At 42.8% G+C, this 25,301-nt stretch overlaps 1 protein-coding gene and 3 long non-coding RNA genes across 53 annotated transcripts in view; 3 read left to right on the top strand and 1 right to left on the bottom strand.

Annotated features, from left to right (window-relative positions):
- Window positions 1–25,301, top strand: part of PRKN (parkin RBR E3 ubiquitin protein ligase) — a 1,227,412-nt gene that overhangs the window by 604,836 nt on the left and 597,275 nt on the right. For all 50 annotated transcript variants that reach the window (XR_015133424.1, XR_015133426.1, XR_015133425.1 and 47 more), the window contains one exon: window positions 24,465–24,580. Coding sequence is in view for 45 of the 50 variants with exons in the window: in XM_086318619.1 (XP_086174745.1) it covers window positions 24,465–24,580 (116 nt within the window). In the remaining 5 variants the exon portion in view is untranslated. The remainder of the gene's footprint in view (window positions 1–24,464; window positions 24,581–25,301) is intronic.
- On the top strand, window positions 1,625–13,544 carry LOC147366452 (uncharacterized). The gene is made up of 2 exons (XR_015133431.1): window positions 1,625–12,231; window positions 12,646–13,544. It is a non-coding gene; the product is annotated as an uncharacterized LOC147366452 (long non-coding RNA).
- LOC147366451 (uncharacterized) lies at window positions 12,905–13,860 on the bottom strand. The gene is made up of 2 exons (XR_015133433.1): window positions 13,624–13,860; window positions 12,905–13,186 (listed from the first exon to the last, which is right to left on the bottom strand). It is a non-coding gene; the product is annotated as an uncharacterized LOC147366451 (long non-coding RNA).
- Window positions 13,930–23,270, top strand: LOC147366450 (uncharacterized). Its single transcript, XR_015133432.1, has 2 exons — window positions 13,930–14,045; window positions 18,382–23,270. It is a non-coding gene; the product is annotated as an uncharacterized LOC147366450 (long non-coding RNA).

Here is a 25,301-nt window from a genome sequence, read left to right as displayed (position 1 = left end):
GAAAAGTATAACCATATATAGATAATAATATATAAGGATATAGTGTGCTAGAATCCTTACTGCTGCTGATGCTAAGTCACTTCAGTCGTGTCCGACTGTGTGACCCCACAGACACAGCCCACCAGGCTCACCCATCCCTGGGATTCTCCAGGCAAGAACACTGGAGTGGGTTGCCATTTCCTTCTCCAGTAGAATCCTCAAGCAGTGTCTAAAATAACAAAGACACAAAGACAGAAATATAGATCAATGGAACAAAATAGAAAGCCCAGAGATAAATCCACGCACATAAGGACACCTTTTCTTTGACAAAGGAGGCAAGAATATACAATGGATTAAAGACAATCTCTTTAACAAGTGGTGCTGGGAAATCTGGTCAACCACTTGTAAAAGAATGAAACTAGAACACTTTCTAACACCATAAACAAAAATAAACTCAAAATGGATTAAAGATCTAAACGTAAGACCAGAAACTATAAAACTCCTAGAGGAGAACATAGGCAAAACACTCTCTGACATACATCACAGCAGGATCCTCTATGACCCACCTCCCAGAATATTGGAAATAAAAGCAAAAATAAACAAATGGGACCTAATTAACCTTAAAAGCTTCTGCACATCAAAGGAAACTATTAGCAAGGTGAAAAGGCAGCCTTCAGAATGGGAGAAAATAATAGCAAATGAAGCAACGGACAGACAACTAATCTCAAAAATATACAAGCAACTCCTACAGCTCAACTCCAGAAAAATAAATGACCCAATCAAAAAATGGGCCAAAGAACTAAATAGACATTTCTCCAAAGAAGACATACAGATGGCTAACAAACACATGAAAAGATGCTCAACATCACTCATTATCAGAGAAATGCAAATCAAAACCACAATGAGGTACCATCTCACACCAGTCAGAATGGCTGCGATCCAAAAGTCTACAAATAATAAATGCTGGAGAGGGTGTGGAGAAAAGGGAACCCTCTTACACTGTTGGTGGGAATGCAAACTAGTACAGCCACTATGGAGAACAGTGTGGAGATTCCTTAAAAAACTGGAAATAGAACTGCCTTATGATCCAGCAATCCCACTGCTGGGCATACACACTGAGAAGACCAGAAGGGAAAGAGACACATGTACCCCAATGTTCATCGCAGCACTGTTTATAATAGCCAGGACATGGAAGCAACCTAGATGCCCATCAGCAGATGAATGGATAAGAAAGCTGTGGTACATATACACAATGGAGTATTACTCAGCCATTAAAAAGAATACATTTGAATCAGTTCTAATGAGGTGGATGAAACTGGAGCCTATTGTACAGAGTGAAGTAAGCCAGAAAGAAAAACACCAATACAGTATACTAACGCATATATATGGAATTTAGAAAGATGGTAACAATAACCCTGTGTACGAGACAGCAAAAGAGACACTGATGTATAGAACAGTCTTATGGACTCTGTGGGAGAGGGAGAGGGTGGGATGATTTGGGAGAATGGCATTGAAACATGTAAAATATCATGTATGAAACGAGTTGCCAGTCCAGGTTCGATGCACGATACTGGATGCTTGGGGCTAGTGCACTGGGACGACCCAGAGGGATGGTATGGGGAGGGAGGAGGGAGGAGGGTTCAGGATGGGGAACACATGTATACCTGTGGCAGATTCATTTTGATATTTGGCAAAACTAATACAATTATGTAAAGTTTAAAAATAAAATAAAATTAAAAAAATAAAAAATAAAATAACAAAGAGCTATAGCTGATAAGCTAATAAAGAAGATAAAATAGACATACAAAAATAACCCAAGAAAAGCATAAAAGGAGGAAAGAATGGAGAACGGATGGGAAATCAGATCAGATCAGTCGCTCAGTCGTGTCCGACTCTTTGCGACCCCATGAATCGCAGCACACCAGGCCTCCCTGTCCATCACCAACTCCCAGAGTTCACTCAGACGCACGTCCATCTAGTCATTGTTGCCATCCAACCATCTCATCCTCTGTCGTCCCCTTCTCCTCCTGTTCCCAATCTCTCCCAGCATCAGAGTCTTTTCCAATGAGTCAACTCTTCGCATGAGGTGGCCAAAGTACTGGAGTTTCAGCTTTAGTATCATTCCTTCCAAAGAAATCCCAGGGCTGATCTCCTTCAGGATGGAATGGTTGGATCTCCTTGCAGTCCAAGGGACTCTCAAGAGTCTTCTCCAACACCACAGTTCAAAAGCATCAGTTCTTTGGCGCTCAGCTTTCTTCACAGTCCAACTCTCACATCCATACATGACCACAGGAAAAACCATAGCCTTGGCTAGACGAACCTTTGTTGGCAAAGTAATGTCTCTGCTTTTAAATATGCTGTCTAGGTTGGTCATAACTTTCCTTCCAAGGAGAAAGCGTCTTTTAATTTCATGGCTGCAGTCACCATCTGTAGTGATTTTGGAGCCCAGAAAAATAAAGTCTGACACTGTTTCCACTGTTTCCCCATCTATTTCCCATGAAGTGGTGGGACTGGATGCCATGATCTTTGTTTTCTGAATGTTGAGCTTTAAGCCAACTTTTTCACTCTCCACTTTCACTTTCATCAAGACGCTTTTTAGTTCCTCTTCACTTTCTGCCATAAAGGTGGTATCATCTGCATATATGAGGTGATTGATATTTCTCCCGGCAATCTTGATTCCAGCTTGTGCTTCTTCCAGCCCAGCATTTCTCATGATGTACTCTGCATATAAGTTAAATAAGCAGGGTGACAATATACAGCCTTGATGTACTCCTTTTCCTATTTGGAACCAGTCTGTTGTTCCATGTCCAGTTCTAACTGTTGCTTCCTGACCTACATATAAATTTCTCAAGAGGCAGATCAGGTGTTCTGGTATTCCCATCTCTTTCAGAATTTTCCACAGTTTATTGTGATCCACACAGTCAAAGGCTTTGGCATAGTCAATAAAGCAGAAATAGATGTTTTTCTGGAACTGTCTTGCTTTTTCCATGATCCAGCGGATGTTGCCAATATGGTCTCTGGTTCCTCTGCCTTTTCTAAAACCAGCTTGAACATCAGGAAGTTCACGGTTCACATATTGCTGAAGCCTGGCTTGGAGAATTTTGAGCATTACTTTACTAGCGTGTGAGATGAGTGCAATTGTGTGGTAGTTTGAGCATTCTTTGGCATTGCCTTCCTTTGGGATTGGAATGAAAACTGACCTTTTCTAGTCCTGTGTCCACTGCTGAGTTTTCCAAATTTGCTGGCATATTGAGTGCAGCACTTTCACAGCATCATCTTTCAGGATTTGGAATAGCTCAACTGGAATTCCGTCACCTCCACTAGCTTTGTTCATAGTGATGCTTTCTAAGGCCCCCTTGACTTCACATTCCAGGATGTCTGGCTCTAGGTCAGTGATCACACCATCGTGATTATCTGGGTCGTGAAGTTGTTTTTTGTACAGTTATTCTGTGTATTCTTGCCATCTCTTCTTAATATCTTCTGCTTCTGTTAGGTCCATACCATTTCTGTCCTTCATCGAGCTCATCTTTGCATGAAATGTTCCTTTGGTATCTCTGATTTTCTTGAAGAGATCCCTAGTCTTTTCCATTCTGTTGTTTTCCTCTATTTCTTTGCATTGATCGCTGAAGAAGGCTTTCTTATCTATTCTTGCTATTCTTTGGAACTCTGCATTCAGATGTTTATATCTTTCCTTTTCTCCTTTGCTTTTCACTTCTCTTCTTTTCACAGCTATTTGTAAGGCCTCCCCGGACAGCCATTTTGCTTTTTTGCATTTCTTTTCTATGGGAATGGTCTTGATCCCTGTCTCCTGTACAATGTCACGAACCTCAGTCCATAGTTCATCAGGCACTCTATCTATCAGATCTAGGCCCTTAAGTCTATTTCTCACTTCCACTGTATGATCATAAGGAATTTGATTTAGGTCTAGTGGTTTTCCCTACTTTCTTCAATTTAAGTCTGAATTTGGCAATAAGGAGTTCATGGTCTGAGCCACACTCAGCTCCTGGTCTTGTTTTTGCTGACTGTATAGAGCTTCTCCATCTTTGGCTGCAAAGAATATAATCAATCTGATTTTGGTGTTGACCATCTGGTGATGTCCATGTTTAGAGTCTTCTCTTGTGTTGGCATCAGAGGGCAAACACACTGAAACCACACTCACAGAAAACTAGTCAATCTAATCACACTAGGACCACACTAGGACCACAGCCTTATCTAACTCAATGAAACTAAGCCATGCCCGTGGGGCAACCCAAGACGGGCGGGTCATGGTGGAGAGATTTGACAGAATGTGGTCCACTGGAGAAGGAAATGGCAAACCACTTCAGTATTCTTGCCTTGAGAACCCCATGAACAGTATGAAAAGACAAAATGATAGGATACTGAAAGAGGAACTCCCCAGGTCAGTAGGTGCCCAATATGCTACTGGAGATCAGTGCAGAAATAACTCCAGAAAGAATGAAGGGATGGAGCCAAAGCAAAAAGAATACCCAGCTGTGGACGTGACTGTTGATAGAAGCAAGGTCTGATGCTGTAAAGAGCAATATTGCATAGGAACCTGGAATGTCAGGTCCATGAATCAAGGCAAATTGGAAGTGGTCAAACAAGAGATGGCAAGAATGAATGTCGACATTCTAGGAATCAGCAAACTGAAATGGATTGGAATGGGTGAATTTAACTCAGATGACCATTATATCTACTACTGCGGGCAGAAATCCCTCAGAAGAAATGGAGTGGCCATCATGGTCAACAAAAGAGTCTGAAATGCAGGACTTGGATGCAGTCTCAAAAACGACAGAATGATCTCTATTCGTTTCCAAGGCAAACCATTCAATATCACAGTAATCCAAGTCTATGCCCCAACCAGTAACGCTGAAGAAGCTGAAGTTGAACGGTTCTATGAAGACCTACAAGACCTTTTAGAACTAACACCCAAAAAAGATGTCCTTTTCATTATAGGGGACTGGAATGCAAAAGTAGGAAGTCAAGAAAGACCTGGAGTAACAGGCAAATTTGGCCTTGGATTTCAGAATGAAGCAGGCAAAAACTGATAAGTTTTGCCAAGAAAATGCACTGGTCATAACAGATGGGAAAAATAGGAAGCAAATAGTGAGATGGTAGGCTTAAATCAAACCATGGAAATAATCACATGAAACAGAACCCACAGGATCCAGCACATTGTCCGACACGTAGAAAAAGGCAAAATGAATGTCAGTACTCAGACAGACTTGTGATGAACGCTCACCCACGCAGATAAGGATTGGCTGCTGTGTGCTCTTGCTTTGGGATAATTTTCACCATGAGTCACCTAATTTTTTTCAGGAATTGTGGAGCTGGTACATGTCAGGGACCGTCATTCTTGATATCACAGACTATCCCTTTTCTTAATATCACTGGCCAGTAAGGTTCAGTGTGCTGAACACACGGCACACTCTGGACCCAGGAGGCATTAACATCTTGGAGTTAACGGCAAAGGCATCCCCTTCGGGTTATTTGTCAATTTTACATTCATGCAGATGGTTCCTTTTGTAGCAGCTGATGTTTTTGCTTGTATTGTTACTTTTGAGTCATGATAGTTCAATATGGTCATGATTCTGAATGGGATGAGGAGGGCCATACTGGAAAAATCATTGTGATGGGTGTGTGTACAATTTTGTGTTGGAGGTTCTGAGACTCCGTCTTCATTCACCCTTCCTCAGTCTATTGAGAATCTACATTTATCAGTCTATTGAGAATCTACATTTATTTCCAGCAAACACTTTTGTATGTTACGAACACAAAATAAAATAGAATGGTTTTTATTATCAAAGGACCAAAGAATGATTATGGTATTGTAAAGAAAATTACCAAACACCCATTCTCAATTCACTCTACTCTTTCTTGGAAACATAAGCTGACACCATAAATCACTTATTTCCGCAGTGTGATTTCCCTGAAGATCCCACTTATATCGAGGCATTTTAGGGGGAGGAAATATCCTAGAAATGGACCCTTTTGATGCATTTACACTGCAGACATGTATAAGAGGATTGGATTTCTCATTCAGTGTCTTTCATTCGCTTGATACCTTACTGGAGTCCAGAAAATTCATTTGAACTTCTTCTCGTTAAACACATGAGAGAATGTTGTTGTTTAAGTGCTGTGGTCTCAGCATGGTGGGCAAACCATAGCTCCTAAAGCCTGGTACCAGACTGGAGAGATGTAACCAGCATAAGTGACACCAAGCCCTGGCCACGCGTGCACTGGTTGCTTGTAGTTTGGTTTATCTTTGTCAGTCAAGCAAATAAATTTGGAAAAACTTATAAGTGTTCATTTATATTCAAACATGTGGAATTTCATAGCACAGCTATCTCAGTTTTATAAAAAGAGATTACTGTATATTTAGCAAACATGAGTTCATGTCAGTGATGAGTTACACATGAATGAAGAATCTCCTAGAAGCCATTCTAGTGCAAATGAAGACTTCTGATAGTGTATCTAATACATGGTTACAAGGAGTTGAAGCTGATAATGGGCAAAAAATAGTCAGTTTATGATTGTTGTATCCATAGATTATCCAAAAATGTTATTGGCATTACGTCCTCACTAAATCTAACCTGGTAAAACTCATACTTTCCAAACATCCCATCAATAAAAGACAAGACAATATTATATATTAAAAGTGTTCAATATAGTTCCCATATAAATTTAATTTTTACTATTTTAGTATATTTCATAATACATGTTTTCTCTACTTCCACATCATTGTTTTACATAAAACATTTTTTTGCCAGCTCCCTTGCTGTCATAGTATTAGGAAGGTCATCAGAGCTCATCACTGCCTGGCACCATGTTTTAAGACACAGCTCTAGCCAACCCTGAATAGACACTTGGCCATTTTTTGCCCAAATGGGCTTATATATAACCAGCCAGGAAATGGTGTATTCACTGAGCACCAGGTGCTCTTGATGGGGGAAAAAAAAGTGTTTGCAGCCAAAATATATTGCCAGTACTGTCCAATTTGAGGTTACTTACATATATTTTGGTTTGGGAATGTTGTCTCAGTCAGCAGTATAAGCCTCAGTAATTGCTGGATTTCTGAAAAGAGTCTAGATTTACATGAGTGGGGTCAGGAAGAAGAGTCCACAGCAGCAACACGACAGTAGGTGCTTCCTATAACTCAGTGTGCTCTGTGTAGACTGATTGGCCAGCGTATTTGAAAAGCACGATGGAAATGACAGCTGTCAGTCTTCTGCCGCGGTGCTTCGCGGTGTGCCGGCTAGTGGCTGATATTGCACTAGCTGATGGGGGAAGGACACCAGCGTTCATGCTATGGGGTCCCCATGAAGCAGGGTCAGGTATGTGCACAAATTCCACAGGTCGTAAATTTATAGCTGGTTAGGTCAAGTGGCCCCATCCAGAATTGTTAGCAACAGAACCCCCAATGACTGTTTTTTATACCTCCTGTTGTAAATAGCAGATTGTAGTACATGCCCCTGAGTAACATAAAATTAATGTTTTCCTAGGCTTCCACTGACGTATAGAAGTAATTTTTTTTTTTTTTTTTGCAGAAGTCACTATAATTAATGAGTACGTAGATCTCTATATATAAGGGGAAGAACTTCATCTAATTTAATGTACCAACAGAGAGAGTGGGATATGGCTGTGAAATTGAATTCTGTGTTATACATGCTGGTCACTGAGATCGCAGTCAGTAGGCATTTCACTGTATGCATTTCGTGTCACTCATGAACTAAAATTGAAGCCCACACTTTGATATGTACAGAGACAGCCTAGGATGTCAGGATGTATGGGGTCATTTCAGTTGTGAACTACCTGCTGATCTGAATACAATGTCAGGGGCACATTTTGTGGCCGAATTGTTTTTAGTGTGACTTCCTTTTGAAGCACCATGATTTAGGTGCTTTCTCCATGATCATTATAAACAATGTTTTCCCCAGCAAATTTTATAACCTAACCATAAACACCTCCTCTAGGCTAATGCTTGCTGTATGAGATCCCAGGCAAAAGTCATTCTGCGGGAAGGTTGTTTTATAGACTTAAATAATTTCCCTTCAAACATACTATCTAATGCTGAATGGCATTGTTAACCATGTTAACATAAAAGCACAGAAATAGTAAATATGTGAATGTAACTTTCTTAACTTTATAACAAATTGAAAGATTTATAAGGATCCGCTATCATTCATAAAATTAACCAAATATTACTTACACCAAGTGCATATAATTTGACTATTAAGAGGAACTATAAATCAGAGAGAAGTAATTAAGAAGATATAAAATTTAGTAAGTTTGGAGCATCATTAGAAATTATAATATTATTTTTGATCTATCAACAACGTCTGGCTTATTGGTCGGAAGAATAGTGTGGTCTGAAGTCAAGCAGGGTCTCCTGATAAAGCACATGGGAGCCTTTAGTTTGAATCATATACTGAAGGTTGGGTAACTGGACTGAGATTGGCATTTCTCTTACACTCCAGGAGGTCTTTCCCAGATCACCAGCTGAGCAGGGTTCCTCAAGTTCTGCAGGGAGGGTTGGGAATGCATTATTATAGGGCCGTGAATGCATTATTTCTACCTGATCTTATCACCAGCCCGCTTAAAGCCCTTCATAGGCTGTCCTTCCCCTCGGGATGAAGCCATCTGTTCCCTGGGTGCAGCGTCCTTCCTGATCTGCCCTCTCGCTCCGCAGCCCTCTCGGTCTTTCCCGCGGCCCCGACTCGCTGCCCTTCAGCGACCTCCAGAGCTCTTCCTCTGCTCTGGTGCCCATCGGTTTGTCTTTCCTTTGTCGCTGTTATTAATGTCACTTGTTTTTATTCTGAGTACTTTTTGTAACAAATTCAAATAACAAGGATTATATAAAGAAAATAAATTAATAGTTTCCTCTGTTTTCCCAGTTTCATTACAAGATGATAAATGTGGATATTTTTCTGTGTATTGCTCTATACATTTTTCTATGCTCATTAAAAAAAAACACATTTTTATGGGTGTTTTAATTTGCTTTCTTGAAATAGTAATAACACTGTTTATTTCACCATAGCTTTTTTTGCATGATCGCAGTTCCTACATAGATTTTCAGATCAATATACATATATAGATCAACCACTCATTTTAATAGCTTTATAATATTCTGTAGCATAAATATTGAGCAAATATGCTTTTGATGCTTTCTTTTTTTCTGTCCTATACTCGGTGCTAAAGTAAAATCCCCATAAGTAAATTTTTAGACATTGGTACTCTTATTTTTGTGAATGAGAATAACTAGATAAAACCATATGTACCTTTAAATTTTTCACCCAAACTGCTATGATGATTTTCCAAAGAGGCTGAGGCATTTCCTCCCTCTCACACAATGCTTTCCTTTAACACACTCACTAGCGTTAGGTCCTCGTGCTGCTGAGTGAATGGTAAAGTCACGTGTGAAAGAGCTTTGGCATGGTTTTTCTTACTCAGCATTTTCTGACCACCAGTAAAAGTAAGCATCTTTTCACGTTATTAGCCTTTCTTCATCTTCTCTTCCTCCTAAGATAACTTTTGCCTTTTTGTGTTTCTTTTTGGGGGGATGGTTTTGCTCACTGCCTCCTGTATTGTGTTGCCAATATCCACCCAGAGTTCTTCAGGCACTCTGTCTACAGACCTAATCACTTGAATCTGTTTGTCATCTCCACTGTATAATCATGAGGGGGTTGATTTAGGTCAACCTGAATAGCCTAGTGGTTTTCCCACTTTCTTCAATCGAAGTCAGGATTTGGCAATAAGGAGCTCGTGATCTGAGCCACAGCCAGCTCCACGTCTTGTTTTTACTGATTGTATAGAGCTTCTCCATCTTTTCCTACAAAGAACATAATCAGTCTGATTTTAGTATTGACCATCTGGTGATGTCCATGTGTAGAGTTGTCTCGTAGGTTGTTGGAAGAGGATGGTTACTATGACCAGTGTGTTCTGTTGACAAAAGTCTGTTAGCCTTTTCCCTGTTTCATTTTATACTCCAAGGCCAAACCTCCCTGTTGTTCTGAGTGTCTCTTGACTTTGTAATTTTGCATTTCAATCCCCTATGATGAAAATGACATCTATTTTTGGCATTAGTTCTAGAAGAGCTTGTAGGTCTTCATAGACCCGTTCAACTTCTGCTTCTTTGGCATCAGTGGTTGGGGCATGGACTTGGATTACTGTGATGTTGAATGGTTTGCCTTTAAAACAAACAGAGATCATTCTGTTGTTTTTGAAATTACATCCAAGTGCTAATTTCCGACTCTTGTTGACCTTGAGGGCTACTCCATATCTTCTAAGGGCTTCTTGCCCACAGTGGTAGATACAATGGTCATCTGAATTAAATCCACCCATTCTCATTCATTTTATTTCACTAATTTCTAAGATGTTGATGTTTACTCTCTCCATCTCCTGATTGGACACATCCAATTTACCTTGGTTCATGGACCTAATGTTCCAGGTTCCTATGCAATATTGTTCTTCACAGCCTTGAACTTAAGTTTCACCACCAGAATTGTGGATGTAGAGTAGTTCATGTCCAAGACTGAGCACCATTTCCACTTTGGCCCCGCCACCTATGTTTAGGGTAGTAAAAATCTATTTAATGTTAAAAGGATGGATACATGTCATTATACATTTGGGCAAACCTATATAGAATGTATTATGCTGAGAGTGAACTAACTATATTGTGATCTGTGGACTTTGGGTGATTATGTCAAGTAGGTGAAAGTTCATCAGTGTGACAAATGCACCATTCCTCTGGGGTCGGGGGTGGGAATCAATAATAGGAAGGCTATGCCTGTGGGGGCTTGGGAGTATAGGAGAAATGTGTGTACGTTCCATTCAATTTTTCTGTGAACCTAAAACTCTTCTTGGAGAAGGCAATGGCATCCCACTCCAGTACTCTTGCCTGGAAAATCCCATGGACAGAGGAGCCTGGTGGGCCACAGTCCATGGGGTCCCTAAGAGTTGGACACAACTGACTGACTTCACTTTCACTTTTCACTTTCAAGCTGAGCACCAAAGAATTGATGCTTTTGAACTGTGGTGTTTAATGTGTACAGTTCATAGGTAAATTTACAAATTTTACTTTATTTTGTTCATCTTCTAATGAGGAAATAAAATAAGTATAGATAATGCAAGAGACTATTAAAGTGTATAAAGCCCTTGCCTTTGCTCAGTTTTGTCTTGAGTGGAGTTTATGGTTGCTTGAGCTGCCTGCAGTAAAGAAAGCAGGAATAAAAAGAAGCTCTAAATTCTACTTGCCAAGGAAACAACGGGTTTTGAGGGAAAAGAAAAAAAGTTTAGATTCCAAGTCTAAAGTCATTTAAAATGTTTTAAAGCTCGGCTTTTTCTTATTGTTCAATATTTCTCTTTGCTTGTAGCCTAAACCAAGTTATCATTTTGTGAATGATTGGTCCCCGGAAGAATGTTTCTCTTGCCCTTTCTGTGTCTAGACTGGACACTTGGAAGTGGCAGAGGCTACATTTCTCCACCTCTGGCTATAGGGAGGAGTGCCAGCGTCATTCCACCCGCACTGGGTCCAGGGGCTGGGGCTGCTTTCCTAAGGAGCAGCACCGGAGACTCAACAGCAGGAGCCACAGCGGCTCACAAAGCTCAGAGGAAGGCCCAGGCTGCCAGAGACACAAGGAGCCCCCACTTAATGCCCAGGAATACAGAAGGGCGTGATCCAGAGTTTCCTGTCCATCTCTTTCCGCAGAGCGTGTTTCCGGGCCCAAGAGAGTTCTTCCACACTCAATCTTTCTTACTTTTCAGATGGGCTGGGAAAGCTTATGCTTTGTGACCACTCTGACAGCTGCTGTGTGCAAGCCCTGGGCTAGGCGTGCATGTGTGCTCACTCAGTCATGTCCAACTCTTTGAGACCCTGTGGATGTAGCCCGCCGGGTTCCTCTGTCTATGGAATTCTCCAGACAAGAATACTGAAGTGGGTTGCCAGTTTCTCTTCCAGGGGATCTTCCAACCCAGGGGACCGAACCTGTATCTCCTGTATCAACAAGCAGGTTTTTTTTTTTTTTTTTTTAGACCACTGAGCCGCCTGGGAAGCCCCCTGGGCCAGGCGCCAGCATAAGTGCCCTCGGTTCATTTGCCCTGTGGTGAGTGCACTAGACCACCAGGTGCCTTCAATCCCACAGCACAAGGGCTCCGAAGGCGCCCAGCACAGAGTACGAGAGAAACGGAAGTCCCCGTGGGAATAGCTCTGACCCAGCCCTGGGGAGTCAGAAAAGCTTTGAGGGCCACTGACAAGTGAGTTGAGCCACGAAGGACACTTTGGGGTGTGAAATGAGTGAGAGAAGGAAGACAGACCAGGAAGCAGGAAATCTTGTGCTTGAGACCAAAACAAGAGAGAGCACAGCCTTTCAGGCGACAAAGTCCTCCTGGCAGGATGGGAGGGCAGTGTGGAGGGAAAGCTTCTGAGACGGTGGGTGTCAGCTTAAGGCTCCTGTGGTTAATCTGGAGGACATGGAACCCTGATAGTATGATTAACTGGTTCTTTTACTGGTTGCTTGCAGTTAAGTTTTTTGCCCATTTACAAGCACATGTGAAATAACTGCCAACTTGGAAAGGTTGTCTAGGAAATGCTGGGAACACAATTCATCTGGGGATGGTGAGTCACTGTAAATGTTCCAAATGATGACCCCACTCCTCGGTTTCTTGCAGATTATTACCATCTAACAGATACGTGTTTATGTACCCTCTGTGGAAGGTCGACTCAAGTCATCAAAGTTACAAAGGAAACCTTCTGTTGAGAACAAAATATTTTAACTTCTCGTTTTATTTATCAGAGAACAGAAGCTGGAAAGCTTTGCTTGAGCATGAAACTAGCAAATGCCGTGACGCCCTTGTGTTCCTTCAAGCTGACACGTTATGAGAGCTTATGGAACCTTAGCTTCTAAAGGAAATGAAGCACAATGAGAATAATGAATATTGTCTTTTATTGTCTGGCTAGGATATAAAATTGAAAGCAAAGACATGTTCAACTACACTGGGCAGATGACATCACATGAGTAACTGCGGATCAGTTGTGGTTGGAGGAATCTACATCTCCAAACATTATTGGAATCATGATGGAGATAGAGGGCAAACTAGGGCCAGTGGACTGCCGTCCGTGGGGTCTCACAGAGTCGGACACGCCTGAAGTGACGCAGCAGCAGCAGCAGGGCCACACTGGAGCAACTAACTGGTCAACTGACCATCAGACCTTGGGAAAGAAGAGTAACTGTTGTCATGTGTGTAAGTCACTAACCAGATTCTCCTGAAGTGGCTTGTAATTCCTGGGAACAAGTTAAATTTAGATGTCAGGAAAAGCTGTGTTCTCTGGCCATTGGAGCTCTCATAATATCCTATGGAATAAACACAACTTTGACAGCTGTCCTTAAGTTCCAGAAACGTTGGAGTCAAGGGTCATTAATAAATGTTAAGAGCAAGACAATTAAGCACATAGTAATGTAGTAACAACCAGAGTCAAAGCATTTGCTCTCAAAATCCTCCATTGATATTATCCTAGGCACAATCAATGGGGTGAAGACTTTCTCCAAAATAACAATGAAAAAAGAAAATTCTTATTTTCCCGTCTGAAAGATAATGTGGAAGTCTGTCTTGGAAATTTATATACACTGCTAACTTAAAATCAAACACCTGTTTCAAAAAGGTGGTCGTTCAAAATCAGAGATGAGGAAATATCCGTGGTTTCTATTCTTGGCTGCCACACCTCCTGTGGTTGAAGAATGACAGTGAAGAGTCGCCTCCGCCGCACATTCCAGGCTCTCAAAGCACTAGCGTGAGTTTGGTGGGTTTGGACCAATGTTTCCCTGCACAGAGAATCACAGATTTCCCATCAGCCCCCTGCTGGCGTCCCAGGCCCCAGCCGGTCTGAGCCGGCAGCCCAAGGTCCACGTGCCTTGACTCCCGAGCTCGCTCAACTACCATCTCCACCTGGCAACATCTTAGCATTTCAAATCCACTTGAACTGTCTCTTCGAAGCTGAGCCTTCTCGTTCTCCCATAAGCTGCTCAGCGTCCTCTCTCGCCTGCTCAGATCAGAGCCCAGGCATCTGGAAGGTATTTGCCCTGTTGTCATCTGTGCAAATATTTGTGCTGTCTCTTTCTCCTTCAGGTTTATGGACTCTTGCAGGGATTTTGTTTACATGTGTATCCTCAGCCCCTAGCTGAGGCTGAGCAAGGAGAAATACACTTGTTTCTGCATGAGTAAACATCGGGGAAGGATCCCTGGAAGCATGGGTATTTCTCGAGGTGGATGTAAATAAGCTAATTAACTGGGCTGCAGGCGTAGCTGAGTCCGGGATACGAAGGCTGCCATGGGTGCTGTTTCTCCATCCCTTGTCTCTGTTCCCTTCAGAGCGTGGGCTGCATTCTTAGACGGGTTCTCTGGCTGTGGCAGCAGGTGGGGGGATGTTGTGTTCCTACTGAGAAGCAAGAGATGCTAGTTCATCCTGGGCCAAGGAGGAGAAGGGGGAGGATAGTGTCTGAGCAGCTGCCTGAGCTGGGAATGAGGATTGTTTTTCTCCAGTCTGAACAGACATTTACATAAGCTCATGCCCTTGATGCATGTCAGTAGTGACCCCAGACCTTCAGGAATCATTTGAGATGTCTTCTTCAACAACTCTCCCCACCCCCTTTTTTTTTCCTTAAAATAATAAATAGTCAATTAAGACTGAGTAGTATCACAATTGAATAAACCCTGGTCAAGACACCCTGATGAATCCAGGCATAGAGGGGAAGATAATCATTGTGATATTTATAGCTTTTGTCTTGAAGTTCAACTTCTTGAAAGTATGTGGCATTAAAATGTTTAAAATTGTTTATGTCTAACATTAAAGGGAACGGTAGGAAGTACACGTGGATTTATTTATGTGTGTGTGTCAAATAGACTAAAATGGTCCCTTTGAACGAAAGTTACTATTATAGAGAGTCACATGAAGGAGTGTTGAGAAGACTGTGTCTAGTGTCTAGAACAAGGATCATCTGCTGAATTAGTAGGAATTTAAGACAATTTTATATTGCAGAATCATAATCACTTTATCTTCTACCCTGGGAAGCCAGAAGTGTTTTAAATTTGGAAAATTTTAGATATCAGAAATATTACGCAATTCATACATTTTAACTCTGAAATGAATGTCTATCCGTGTCATGTTTTTTTTAAATATTAATTTTGCAGTGAGATACACGAATAGTCATACTTGGTTGGATAAATATAGACTAGAAATAAAGTCTTGCCCGTTCATGTCAGTTTTGCCATAATAAAGTATAATGGAAAATTTAAAGAAACTTAAAATTTTTTAAGAGCCATTGGGATTTTAGAAATTTCATTTTTATTTTATACATTGGGCTAAGTATCCGACCTGATTTATACTTCTACCTTGGGTAATAAAATTTTTAAAATACTTTTGGAATATAACAATAGCTATATTGAAATTAAAATGGCAGTGCCCTTGGGCCTGACACAGTGTGTGCTTGTTGAATTCACATTTTTAAAACAATATTTTTAATTGGAAGAAAATTGCTTTACAATATTGTGTTGGTTTCTGCTGCACCACAATGCAAATCAGTCATAATTTGAGTCAGTTGTAATGAGATGAACCTAGCGCTTGTTAAACAGAGTGAAGAAAGAAAGAAAACAGCAAATATAGTATATTAGTGCATATATATGGGATCTAGAAAAATGATACTCATGAACCCGTTTGCAGAGAAGGAATGGAGATGCTGACTCCACATTTAAGACTTTGTCCTGCTTATGACAGCGTGGCGCGTCTCACGTGTGCCCTTGCACACGTGCCCACTTGTTTACACTCATCTCATCTGTTTGTTTTCACCAAAGGACACGCTGCCTTGGCAGAGGCAGAACACCTCCATTACGGCTTGGGCAGGGGCTGTGAGTCTCATCAGAGAAGGCAATGGCACCCCACTCCAGTACTCTTGCCTGGAAAATCCCATGGATGGAGGAGCCTGATGGGCTACAGTCCATGGGGTCGCTAAGAGTCGGACAGGACTCAGCGACTTCACTTTCACTCTTCGCTTTCATGCATTGGAGAAGGAAATGGCAACCCACTCCAGTGTTCTTGCCTTGAGAGTCCCAGGGGCAGGGGTAGCCTGGTGGGCTGCCATCTATGGGGTCGCACAGAGTCAGACACGACTGAAGTGACTTAGCAGCAGCAGCAGTAGCAGTGAGTCTCATAGGCAGCGCCTGACCTTCTCAGCAGAACTCTGACACGGTTTTGCTTTTTGTGGGAGTCTATTGATTTTCTTTCCTCTTGATAAACTTTACACATCATCTAGAGGTTTTGTTTTCACCTTAAATTAAGAGAAAACAAACTTATCATTGAACACAATCCCTCATTAACTTTCAAGATTTTATTTGTTTAATTAAGTGTCACCTAACTTTACAACTGGCACCGTTAAATTAGTAAAATCTACAGGTCTTATCCACTCTAACGAGTGCCAGAGTTATTTTATATCCAAGCCTATATAATTACTTCCTGGGTTTACATGATACACATCGAGTCTAACAGGTCAACATGAAAACTGAGACTCACCAGTAGAGGCACAGGCTCCCAGGCCCTGGGCTGATGCCTCTGCCTTTCTCATATGGGCCAGAGTGTGGCAATTAGGCTGTGTCTGTCATGTCTTAGCTTAGAGAAAATTAAAGCTACAGTATTAATATCAGTCATGAGGTTTTTAAATGGATAATGAGACTTAAAACTAGCAGTTGCTTCTTACAAAAGAATCTGAAAATAAGCCCAGGAGGAGCTGTTTGAGCCAGCAGGCTGAGAAGAGAGAGATTAGGGATAATATTTCTTTGTTGTTGGCTATAGACGGAACTTCTAGGCCTGTGAGAGACATTCAGGTTAATTCTAAGTGATGTCTTGCCTGATGGAGATGCTTATTACTAGTTTTCTAAATGAAAATGCCTGTGTCCTCAATTCCTCTTTGTCAAAAATTTGGGAGGTCATCTTTTGACAGGTTTATCTGAGCTTGAACGCAGTGAATAGGCAGAGTAATTATTTATGTACCTTTATTTAGTACCTTTTCCAGAGCCCATCTGAACGCATCGTTTTCTTCTTTTCTGGAGGCTAATTATATGTGTCTGCACTAACGCGGAGGCAGTGTTGAGGACTTCGGACTTGGCCGACTGACTGGGCCTCCTGACGGTGCACCCACGGCCATCAGTGGTGTTGAGGTCCACCTGCCTTCCGCTTCTGCTGCCCTGTGGGCTGGCCAGGCGAACCCCAGCTCCCAGACCCCTGTGCCTGCTTCAGGCAGACTTTACCCAAGCACAGCCTGGAGGGAGACAGGAGGGTGGAGAGAGGCAGAGCTGGGAGGTGTCTCCCTTCATCTTCGGGAGGCACCGCTCGCAGGGGCTGCGTCCCAGTCATCCTCCTAGCCCCTACCAGGCAGCCCAGCCACTGTATCTCCCCGCCCGGCCCCCGCTGCCCCATCCCCCCAGCCCCAGCAGATTGGAGCACTGCCCTAACGCTGCTAATGTCAAGGAGCTTTCTACCCCAGTTTAGCTCTTTGGGGAGTTTCCACCATGTTTGCAACTAGACCTCAGCTTTAAATTCTCTCTGTTGAAATACCCGGTGTGAGTCCTGCTCCCCTAACTTGACCCACTCCTGTGTTTGGAGTTTAAACTTTGGATTCTGTACGTTTTTATAAACTGAGTTCTTGGTTTTAACCTAATTCAGATTTTCTGGTTTATTTATTTGTTTTGTTTATTTTTCATTTTCCCGCTTATCTGTTAGAGACACTGGTAATGTCTTGAGTAGGGTGGCAAACTGGAATGAGAAGGAAGAGGTAGCTTCTAATAGTTGAATTGAACTGTTCATGAAGTCTTTCCCTTGGTGTGTATCATTGCTTTTTGTGGGTCTCATTCAGTCAGAGGGCTTCGCCTCTAGGATCTGAAGGAAAGGATGGGTGGGTACTGATAAAAGGTGAGAACTCAGTGAGCGTGGAAGGAAGGGATCAGAGCCTTGTCCACATTAAGGGCAGAAAGGTATGTTTCTAAGAACTTAAAGAATATAACTGTTAGATTTTTAATTTTCTATTCAGTATTATTAAAGTGAAAAGCATCTTATTCATACTTACAGCATTTAACAGGGTCACATTATGAATCCAAGCACATTTTTTTAAGGTCTTATTATGGGATTATTTTTGTCATCCTTTAAATGTAGTTTACACCATCTTTTGGGAGGGAAAAAAGAAAACAACCTGGCCAGCTGCTGTCAGATTTTGGTGCCTTTGCTAATTAGGGCTTCCCAGAATTGAGTATATGGATCCAGGTGAGCCAGCCAATAGGAGCTACAGCTCCTGGTTAGGTGGAAGAATCCATTTAATTTAACAGGATTTGCTATGTTTAGCTTTCTTTCTTGTCTTTTTGTAGCTGGTTTACCTGTGAGCTGGCGTTTGTAGAAGATGGATGGGTCCGTCTGAGATTCTTTATTTGCCCACAGATGTCTATGTGCTCAGTTGCTAAGTCATGTCCCACTCTTTACAATCCCATAGACCCACGAGGCTTCTCTGTCCGTGGGATTTCCCAGGCAAGAATATTGGAGTGGTTGGCACTTTCCTCCTCCAGGACATCTTCCAGACCCAGGGATCTAACCCGCGTCTCATCTCCTGCACTGGTGGGCCGATTCTTTACCACCACACCACCTGGGAAGTCCTACCCTCAGTAAGGATCGTATATTGCCTTCACTAGACTTGACAGATGCCCTCGCCGCTGCCCTGGCCCAGTGAACAAGAATGTTTCTCTGATGCACCCACAGGGGACTGTTGCAGCCAGGGCGACATAGGAGAAACTTGGCTTGGCAAACCCACCCCCACTGAAACTGGAGTATGGCCACCTCAAGCAGCCAGGCCGTGGGGCATAACTACTATCCACCTGGCCCAGACTGAGCTGTTTTCTGGGTTCCCACGGGGCTCAGATGGTGACCAGATCTCACAGTGGCATCAATGTTCTGACCATACTGCATGGACTCTGGCTAGGATGCGTTTCTGACATTGGTGTTCTTAATATTTTAATCTGAAAAATCAAGAGAAAAGAAAAATCCCAGAAAAGCAGAATTACTCCAAAAGAATCATGTAGTCATCGTGTGAGATGACAGCCCTACATGAGCAAGCTGAAATACCCAAGGTAGAACTTTTCAACACGCTTCTTGCTTCTGTTTGTTTTGCTCTTTTCCTGTGTGTGTTGAATACAGCCTGAAAATATCAGAAAGGTATTGAGAATGCTAATCCATTGATTGTGTGGGATGGGAAATGACCAGACCGTTCTGCTGATTAGTCTGTGGGAAAGGGGTTATTACTATTGGAAGACACTTCTCCAGGGTCTCTCAAGTTTCTGCATGTCTTGTGAGGGAAGCACTAACTATCTTTTTTTTTAGACTATCTTTGCAAGGAAATTGTAGAGCAAATGACCTAGAAAATGGTAGTCTAGTCTCTCTCTCTAAAGTAAAACGTGGACCAGCTTGCTTTCAGTATGATAAAGATAGCGTCTGCCTTCAGAACAAAGGAAACATCGGCTTACAGATCCTTCTAAAAGATCTGCATGTCCTAAGTTCAGGGTCCCCGGCTGTGTTTCAGAAACCCAGCATGCGTAGCGTGTAGCTTGGCCTGGACACTTCGTCTCCTGGGAACTGGGATGCAGAGGAACTGACAGAATCATGACGCTTGTACATCATTCTGCCGGGGCTCCAACCCAGGAGGCTTGTGTCTCCTTGCCACATCCATGAGGCGGTGGCAGGCTAACCAGTTAGCTTGCAAGCTGGGTGAAATCTTGGCCACTCCACCACTTTAGCTACTCTGGCACTGGAGAAGAACCTCCTTCCATAAAAATTGGCAGAGAAGGCACTGAAATTCACTGATACATATTTAATATACACAGTTGTTAATCTGTATTTTAATTCTGTCATGCTATATGAATTTCTGGTATTTTCCGAAATTTTTTACTTATTAAACCATTGATTGTAAAATTCCTCCCTCCAGTAAAAAGGATTTTGACTTTTATCTGGCAGAGTTTTATCTAGTGTTAGAGCAGTTTGTGATTTGTTAGCTGAATGTCTACCAGTAGCCTTCTGCAATCTAAGAACAAATATAAATTCTATCTATTTATCTGTATGTGAAATACTTCCTCAATAGGCCAGCCAGCTCAGCTATTCTGGAGGTATTACTTTTTGTTATGAGTGAGGATTTTTTTTCAGGTCTGCAAAAGCAGTCTGTGTATTTCAGAAGGATCAGTATGTCCTCCAGCCATCTCGTTTTGATAGTCATTTGGCCTTAACTCTCTTCCATAATACCCTTGAAGTGACCTTTGAAGGATTTATATCATTCCAAAAAAAAAAAAAAATGGAGTGAACAGGATGGCCTTCCATGTTAAGTGAGAAAGCAAGAACAATCAGTGTCGTTTCCATGCTGCTTTGAGGAAGCCATGCAGGACCCCGCGGACACACCTGAGCGGGCTCCCAGCAGCTGCTCGTCCATCATCACAGTGGCGCTGCTGGCACAGCTGCATCACTGGGGCTGCAACTGCAGGCCGGGGGTCGGCCACTCTGTCACTTGCCCTGGGCGGGGGGTTGGGGGGGGTTCCGGTTGACCTATACCACCTGAAATAGATAAGGCACTTATTCTTAAAAACATCCTGGGCTCCAAATTCCTGGCTTGCGGACATTTCTCTGCACAGGGAAACCCTCCAGATTTTTGAAGAGTAATCCATTTTACCTGAGACGTGCCATTATTTTCAGATGTGCTAAGCGAGCTTGTTACAGCCCTTGTTTTCTGAAAGAATAAGTCGTTTATTCCCTTTACCTCTAATGCTGCTCTAACTCAGTAGTTCTCAAAAGTGTGGTCCCCAGAGCCACAGTAACAGCATCACCTGGTAAGCCCGGTGTCAGAACATCTGGGGTGGGTCCCTGCAAAGTCGAGATTAACAAGCCTCCCAGATGATTGTGATGTAAGTTGGACTTCGACACCCACAGGTGTGGCTCACTGCGTCTGTGGTCAGAGGAGGAAGAAGTCAATTTGGTTTGTTGTTGTTTAGCTGTGAAGTCATGTTCTACTGTTTGGGACCCCATGCGCTGTATGTGACCCCATGCATGTGACCGCCAGGCTGCTCTGCCCATGGGATTCTCCAGGCAAGAATACTGGAGTGGGTTGCCATTTCCTTCTCCAGGGAATTTTCCTGACCCAGGACTTGAACCCGCATCTCCTGCATTACAGGTGGATTTTTTACCACTGAGCCTCCAGGGGAGCCCTTAGTTTGGTTACAAGTAGGGAGAAGACAGTTTAAGAGTGATGATGTCAAATGTATAAAGAAACATTGGTGGCATTCATTAAATAAATCTACTGATTTTTTTTTAAGAAAATATATCTAATTTCTTGTCCTTTGCCATCCACTGTTAGGATACAAGTGTATGTAAGACAGCCCATAAATATCTCAAGGTCCACTGCAGATGTGGACAATCCATGCATGCATGTGAAGTCCCTTCAGCTGTTTCTGACTCTTTGTGACCCTATGGACCATATCCCAGGCTCCTCTGTCCATAGGGCTCTCCAGGCAAGAATACTGGAGTGGGTTGCTATGCCCTCCTCCAGGGGATCTTCCTGACCCAGGGATTGAACCTGAATTTTTTTTTATTTCCTGCATTGGCAGATGGTATTTGTGTGTGTGTGTGTGTGTGTGTATTTTTAACCACTAGTGCCATTTGGGAAGCTCAAGGTGAAAGTGTCAGTCCGTGCCTGTGGGCAAAATTCAGTTTGATACATATTTTTGTAAATAAAGTTTTATTAGGATGCAGATACATCCATTCATTTGCATATGTTCCATGGCTGTTTTTAGACAATAATTCCGAGTTGAGCAGTGCAGTAAGGACCTTATGGCTGGCAAGGCTGAACACCTTTAATATATGGTGCTTTAATAAAGTTTGCTGACACCAGGTCTAATGTTTCAAGAAAAATGCTTTCTATGCACAAGTAGTGATGCACAAACGGAGTTGAGGATTAAGTGTACATGCAAGAGTTCTTCCGTCATCCTCTGTTACATTTGTATGGAACTTTTGTTGTGGCAGAAAATTTAGTTTCATGGTATTATTACCATGGACGGTGTGCGTACTGTTTGACAAGAAGCACAGTGTTTATTGGCCCACCACCTTGGTGTGTGGGGGGCGGGGGAAGAGGGGCTATGCAAACAAATAGAAAAACAGTTGGAAAACTAAGACAGTAAAAAAGAATGTGAATTGGGAATTCCCTGGTACTCTAGTGGTCAAGACTCTGCATGCTCACTGTCAACAGCTGGATTCAGTCTCTGCTCTGGTCAGGGGACTAAGACGCAATGAACTTTTGTTGTTCAGTCGCCCAGTTTTGTTTGACTGTCTGCGACCCCATGGACGGCAGCACACCAGGCATCCTTTTCCCTCACCATCTCCCAGAGTTTGCCCAAGTTCTAGTCCAGTGCGTCAGTGATGCCATCCACCCAGCCCGTCCTCTGAGGCCCTCTTCTCCTTCTGCCCTCAGGCTTTCCCAGCATCAGGGTGTATGCAGCCAAAAGTAAACAAGGATGTGACTTACATGAGCAGCTAAGATAAAGGAATATGTGGCAGGACAGGGCTGAGAATGAACTAAGATGGAAAGAGGCCTGGGTTTAGAACATTCCTAGCTACCTGACAAAGGGAGGGGGTAGGTGAGACTCTCAGGGAATTCTGGGATACTGAAGGGTGCAGAACGAGGGGCAGACTGTAAGTCAGGCTGGGGAGAGGTACACTCTGCCTCTCCCTAAGTCTACAGTTTAGTCTCTCAGTCGTGTCCGACTCTTTGCGACCCCATGGACTGCAGCATGCCAGGCTTCCCTGTCCATCACCCACTCCCAGAGCTTGCTCAAACCTATGTCTGTTGAGTCGGTGATGCCATCCAACCATCTCGTCCTCTGTCTATAATACATGCATGCTTATCAATAGTTGGAGTCCCTATATTTCTTACTGGCACTATATTCTTGCTTCTCACTGACCAGCTGTGAGGGGACCCTGTAGAAAAGCACTGGATTTCCCTTTAGGAAACCTGGGTTGCTTCCTGCTTTCACCTCTGACTGTTTGACTTTGGACCAATCATTTCATGGCTCAGGGTCTCCTCTGTCTCATTGTCGAGATGCTTCCTCATTGTCGAGATGTACTGTAGGCTTCCTCCTCCATCCACACTGTTATTCTCCCAGACTCACTTATCATCGAGAGGTGAGCAGGGGGCCCAGAGTGCTCCCACAACTCCTTGGTTGAAAAAGAAAAAGAGAGAGACTAGCAGACACTTGGAACCTTCTTAGAAAGGGGGCTTGTTGAATAGTTTGCCCCAAGGGCATTCAGTTCAGTTCAGTCGTGTCTGACTCTTTGCAACCCCATGAATCGCAGCATGCCAGGCCTCCCTGTCCATCACCAACTCCCAGAGATCACTCAGACTAATATCCATCAAGTCAGTGATGCCATCCAGCCATCTCATCCTCTGTTGTCCCCTTCTCCTCCTGCCCTCAATCCCTCCCATCATCAGAGTCTTTTCCAATGAGTCAACTCTTTGCATGAGGTGGCCAAAGTACTGGAGTTTCAGCTTTAGCATCATTCTTTCCAAAGAAATCCCAGGGCTGATCTCCTTCAGAATGGACTGGGTGGATCTCCTTGCAGTCCAAGGGACTCCCAAGAGTCTTCTCCAACACACAGTTCAAAAGCATCAATTCTTTAGTGCTCAACTTTCTTCACAGTCCAACTCTCACATCCATACATGACCACTGGAAAAACCACAGCCTTTACTAGACGGACCTGTGTTGGCAAAGTAATGTCTCTGCTTTTCAATATAGTATCTAGGTTGGTCATAACTTTCTTTCCAAGGAGTAAGCGTCTTTTAATTTCATGGCTGCAGTCACCATCTGCAGTGATTTTGGAGCCCCCCAAAATAAAGTCTGACACTGTTTCCAGTGTTTCCCCATCTATTTCCCATGAAGTGATTGGACCAGATGCCATGATCTTCGTTTCCTGCATGTTGAGCTTTAAGCCAACTTTTCCCTCTCCTCTCTCACTTTCATCAAGAGGCTTTTTAGTTCCTCTTCACTTTCTGCCATAAGGGTGGTGTCATCTGCATATCTGAGGTGATTGATATTTCTCCCAGCAATCCTGATTCCAGCTTTGTGCTTCCTCCAGCCCAGCGTTTCTCATGATGTACTCTGCATAGAAGTTAAATAAGCAGGGTGACAATATACAGCCTTGACGTACTCCTTTTCCTATTTGGAACCAGTCTGTTGTTCCATGACCAGTTCTGACTGTTGTTTCCAAGGGCATTAGTTCCCCTCAAAAGTGTGGATGTTGTCTTATTTCAGACTCATCTATAATCTGATGATACTCTTCTTCTCCTGAAGACATTCTTGACTGTGAACATGTTTAGGGGGACATGGCTGGCCGGATTCCATGTCTGTGATCATATTTCTCATTCTTTCAGGAATTTTTCTTTAAATGTGGAGCACACCCGACCTCTGACAAGGAAACATCAGTAGCTTTGAACCTGATCACAACAAACAGTCGAGACATCAGCTGCATAACGTGTACGGACATCAGGTAAGGATCTGAAAACTCGGAACAGAGGAGATCTGCTCCACTGTATTGCCGTTGCTCTCTTGCCAAAAACCAGTTGAGCGCATGCACAGGGTCTGCTTCTGGGCTTTTTATTCTGTCCCACTGATCTCTGTGTTCTTTCACCAGCACGGTACTGACTGAATTAATGTAGCTTCATCGTTAAGTTGAAGTCAGGTGATGTCAGTCCCCCAACTTTGTTTTTTCATTCAGTACTGTTTCGACGATTTTTGGTCATTTCTTCCGCATCTAAACTTTAAAATCAGTTTGTGGATGTCCGTAAAAGAATATCGGGCTTTTGACTGAGATTGCGTTGCATGTGTGCATCGATTTGGGAAGAACCCACATCTTGATAATGTTGAATTTTTATATCCACAAACATGGAATACCTCCATTTATTTAGTTCCTCTTTGGTTTCATTTATCAGAGTTTTGTAGTTTTCCTCATGTAAGTCTTACTGTATATTTTGTTAGATTTATGCCTGAGTACTTCAGTTCTCAACTGCTGATGTAAATGGCATTGTGTTTTTATGTCAAAGCGCACATGTTCGTTGTTGCTATGTAGGATGGGAACTGACTTTTGCACGTTAACCGTGGACCTTGCGACCTTGCTGTAAGTGCTGATTGTTTCTAGGGTTTTTTGGTTGATTCTCTTAGATTTTCTGCCTAGATTATCTTGTCATTTGTGAGCAAAGACAGTGTTATGT

Source organism: Bos grunniens, chromosome 9 (genome assembly GCF_055505025.1).
Source record: "Bos grunniens cultivar Pamir isolate PY7600 chromosome 9, Bosgru_T2T1.0, whole genome shotgun sequence".
Taxonomy (NCBI): domain Eukaryota; kingdom Metazoa; phylum Chordata; class Mammalia; order Artiodactyla; family Bovidae; genus Bos; species Bos grunniens.
Note: the sequence above shows the minus strand (reverse complement) of the source record. Positions and strands in the feature narration are given on the sequence as shown.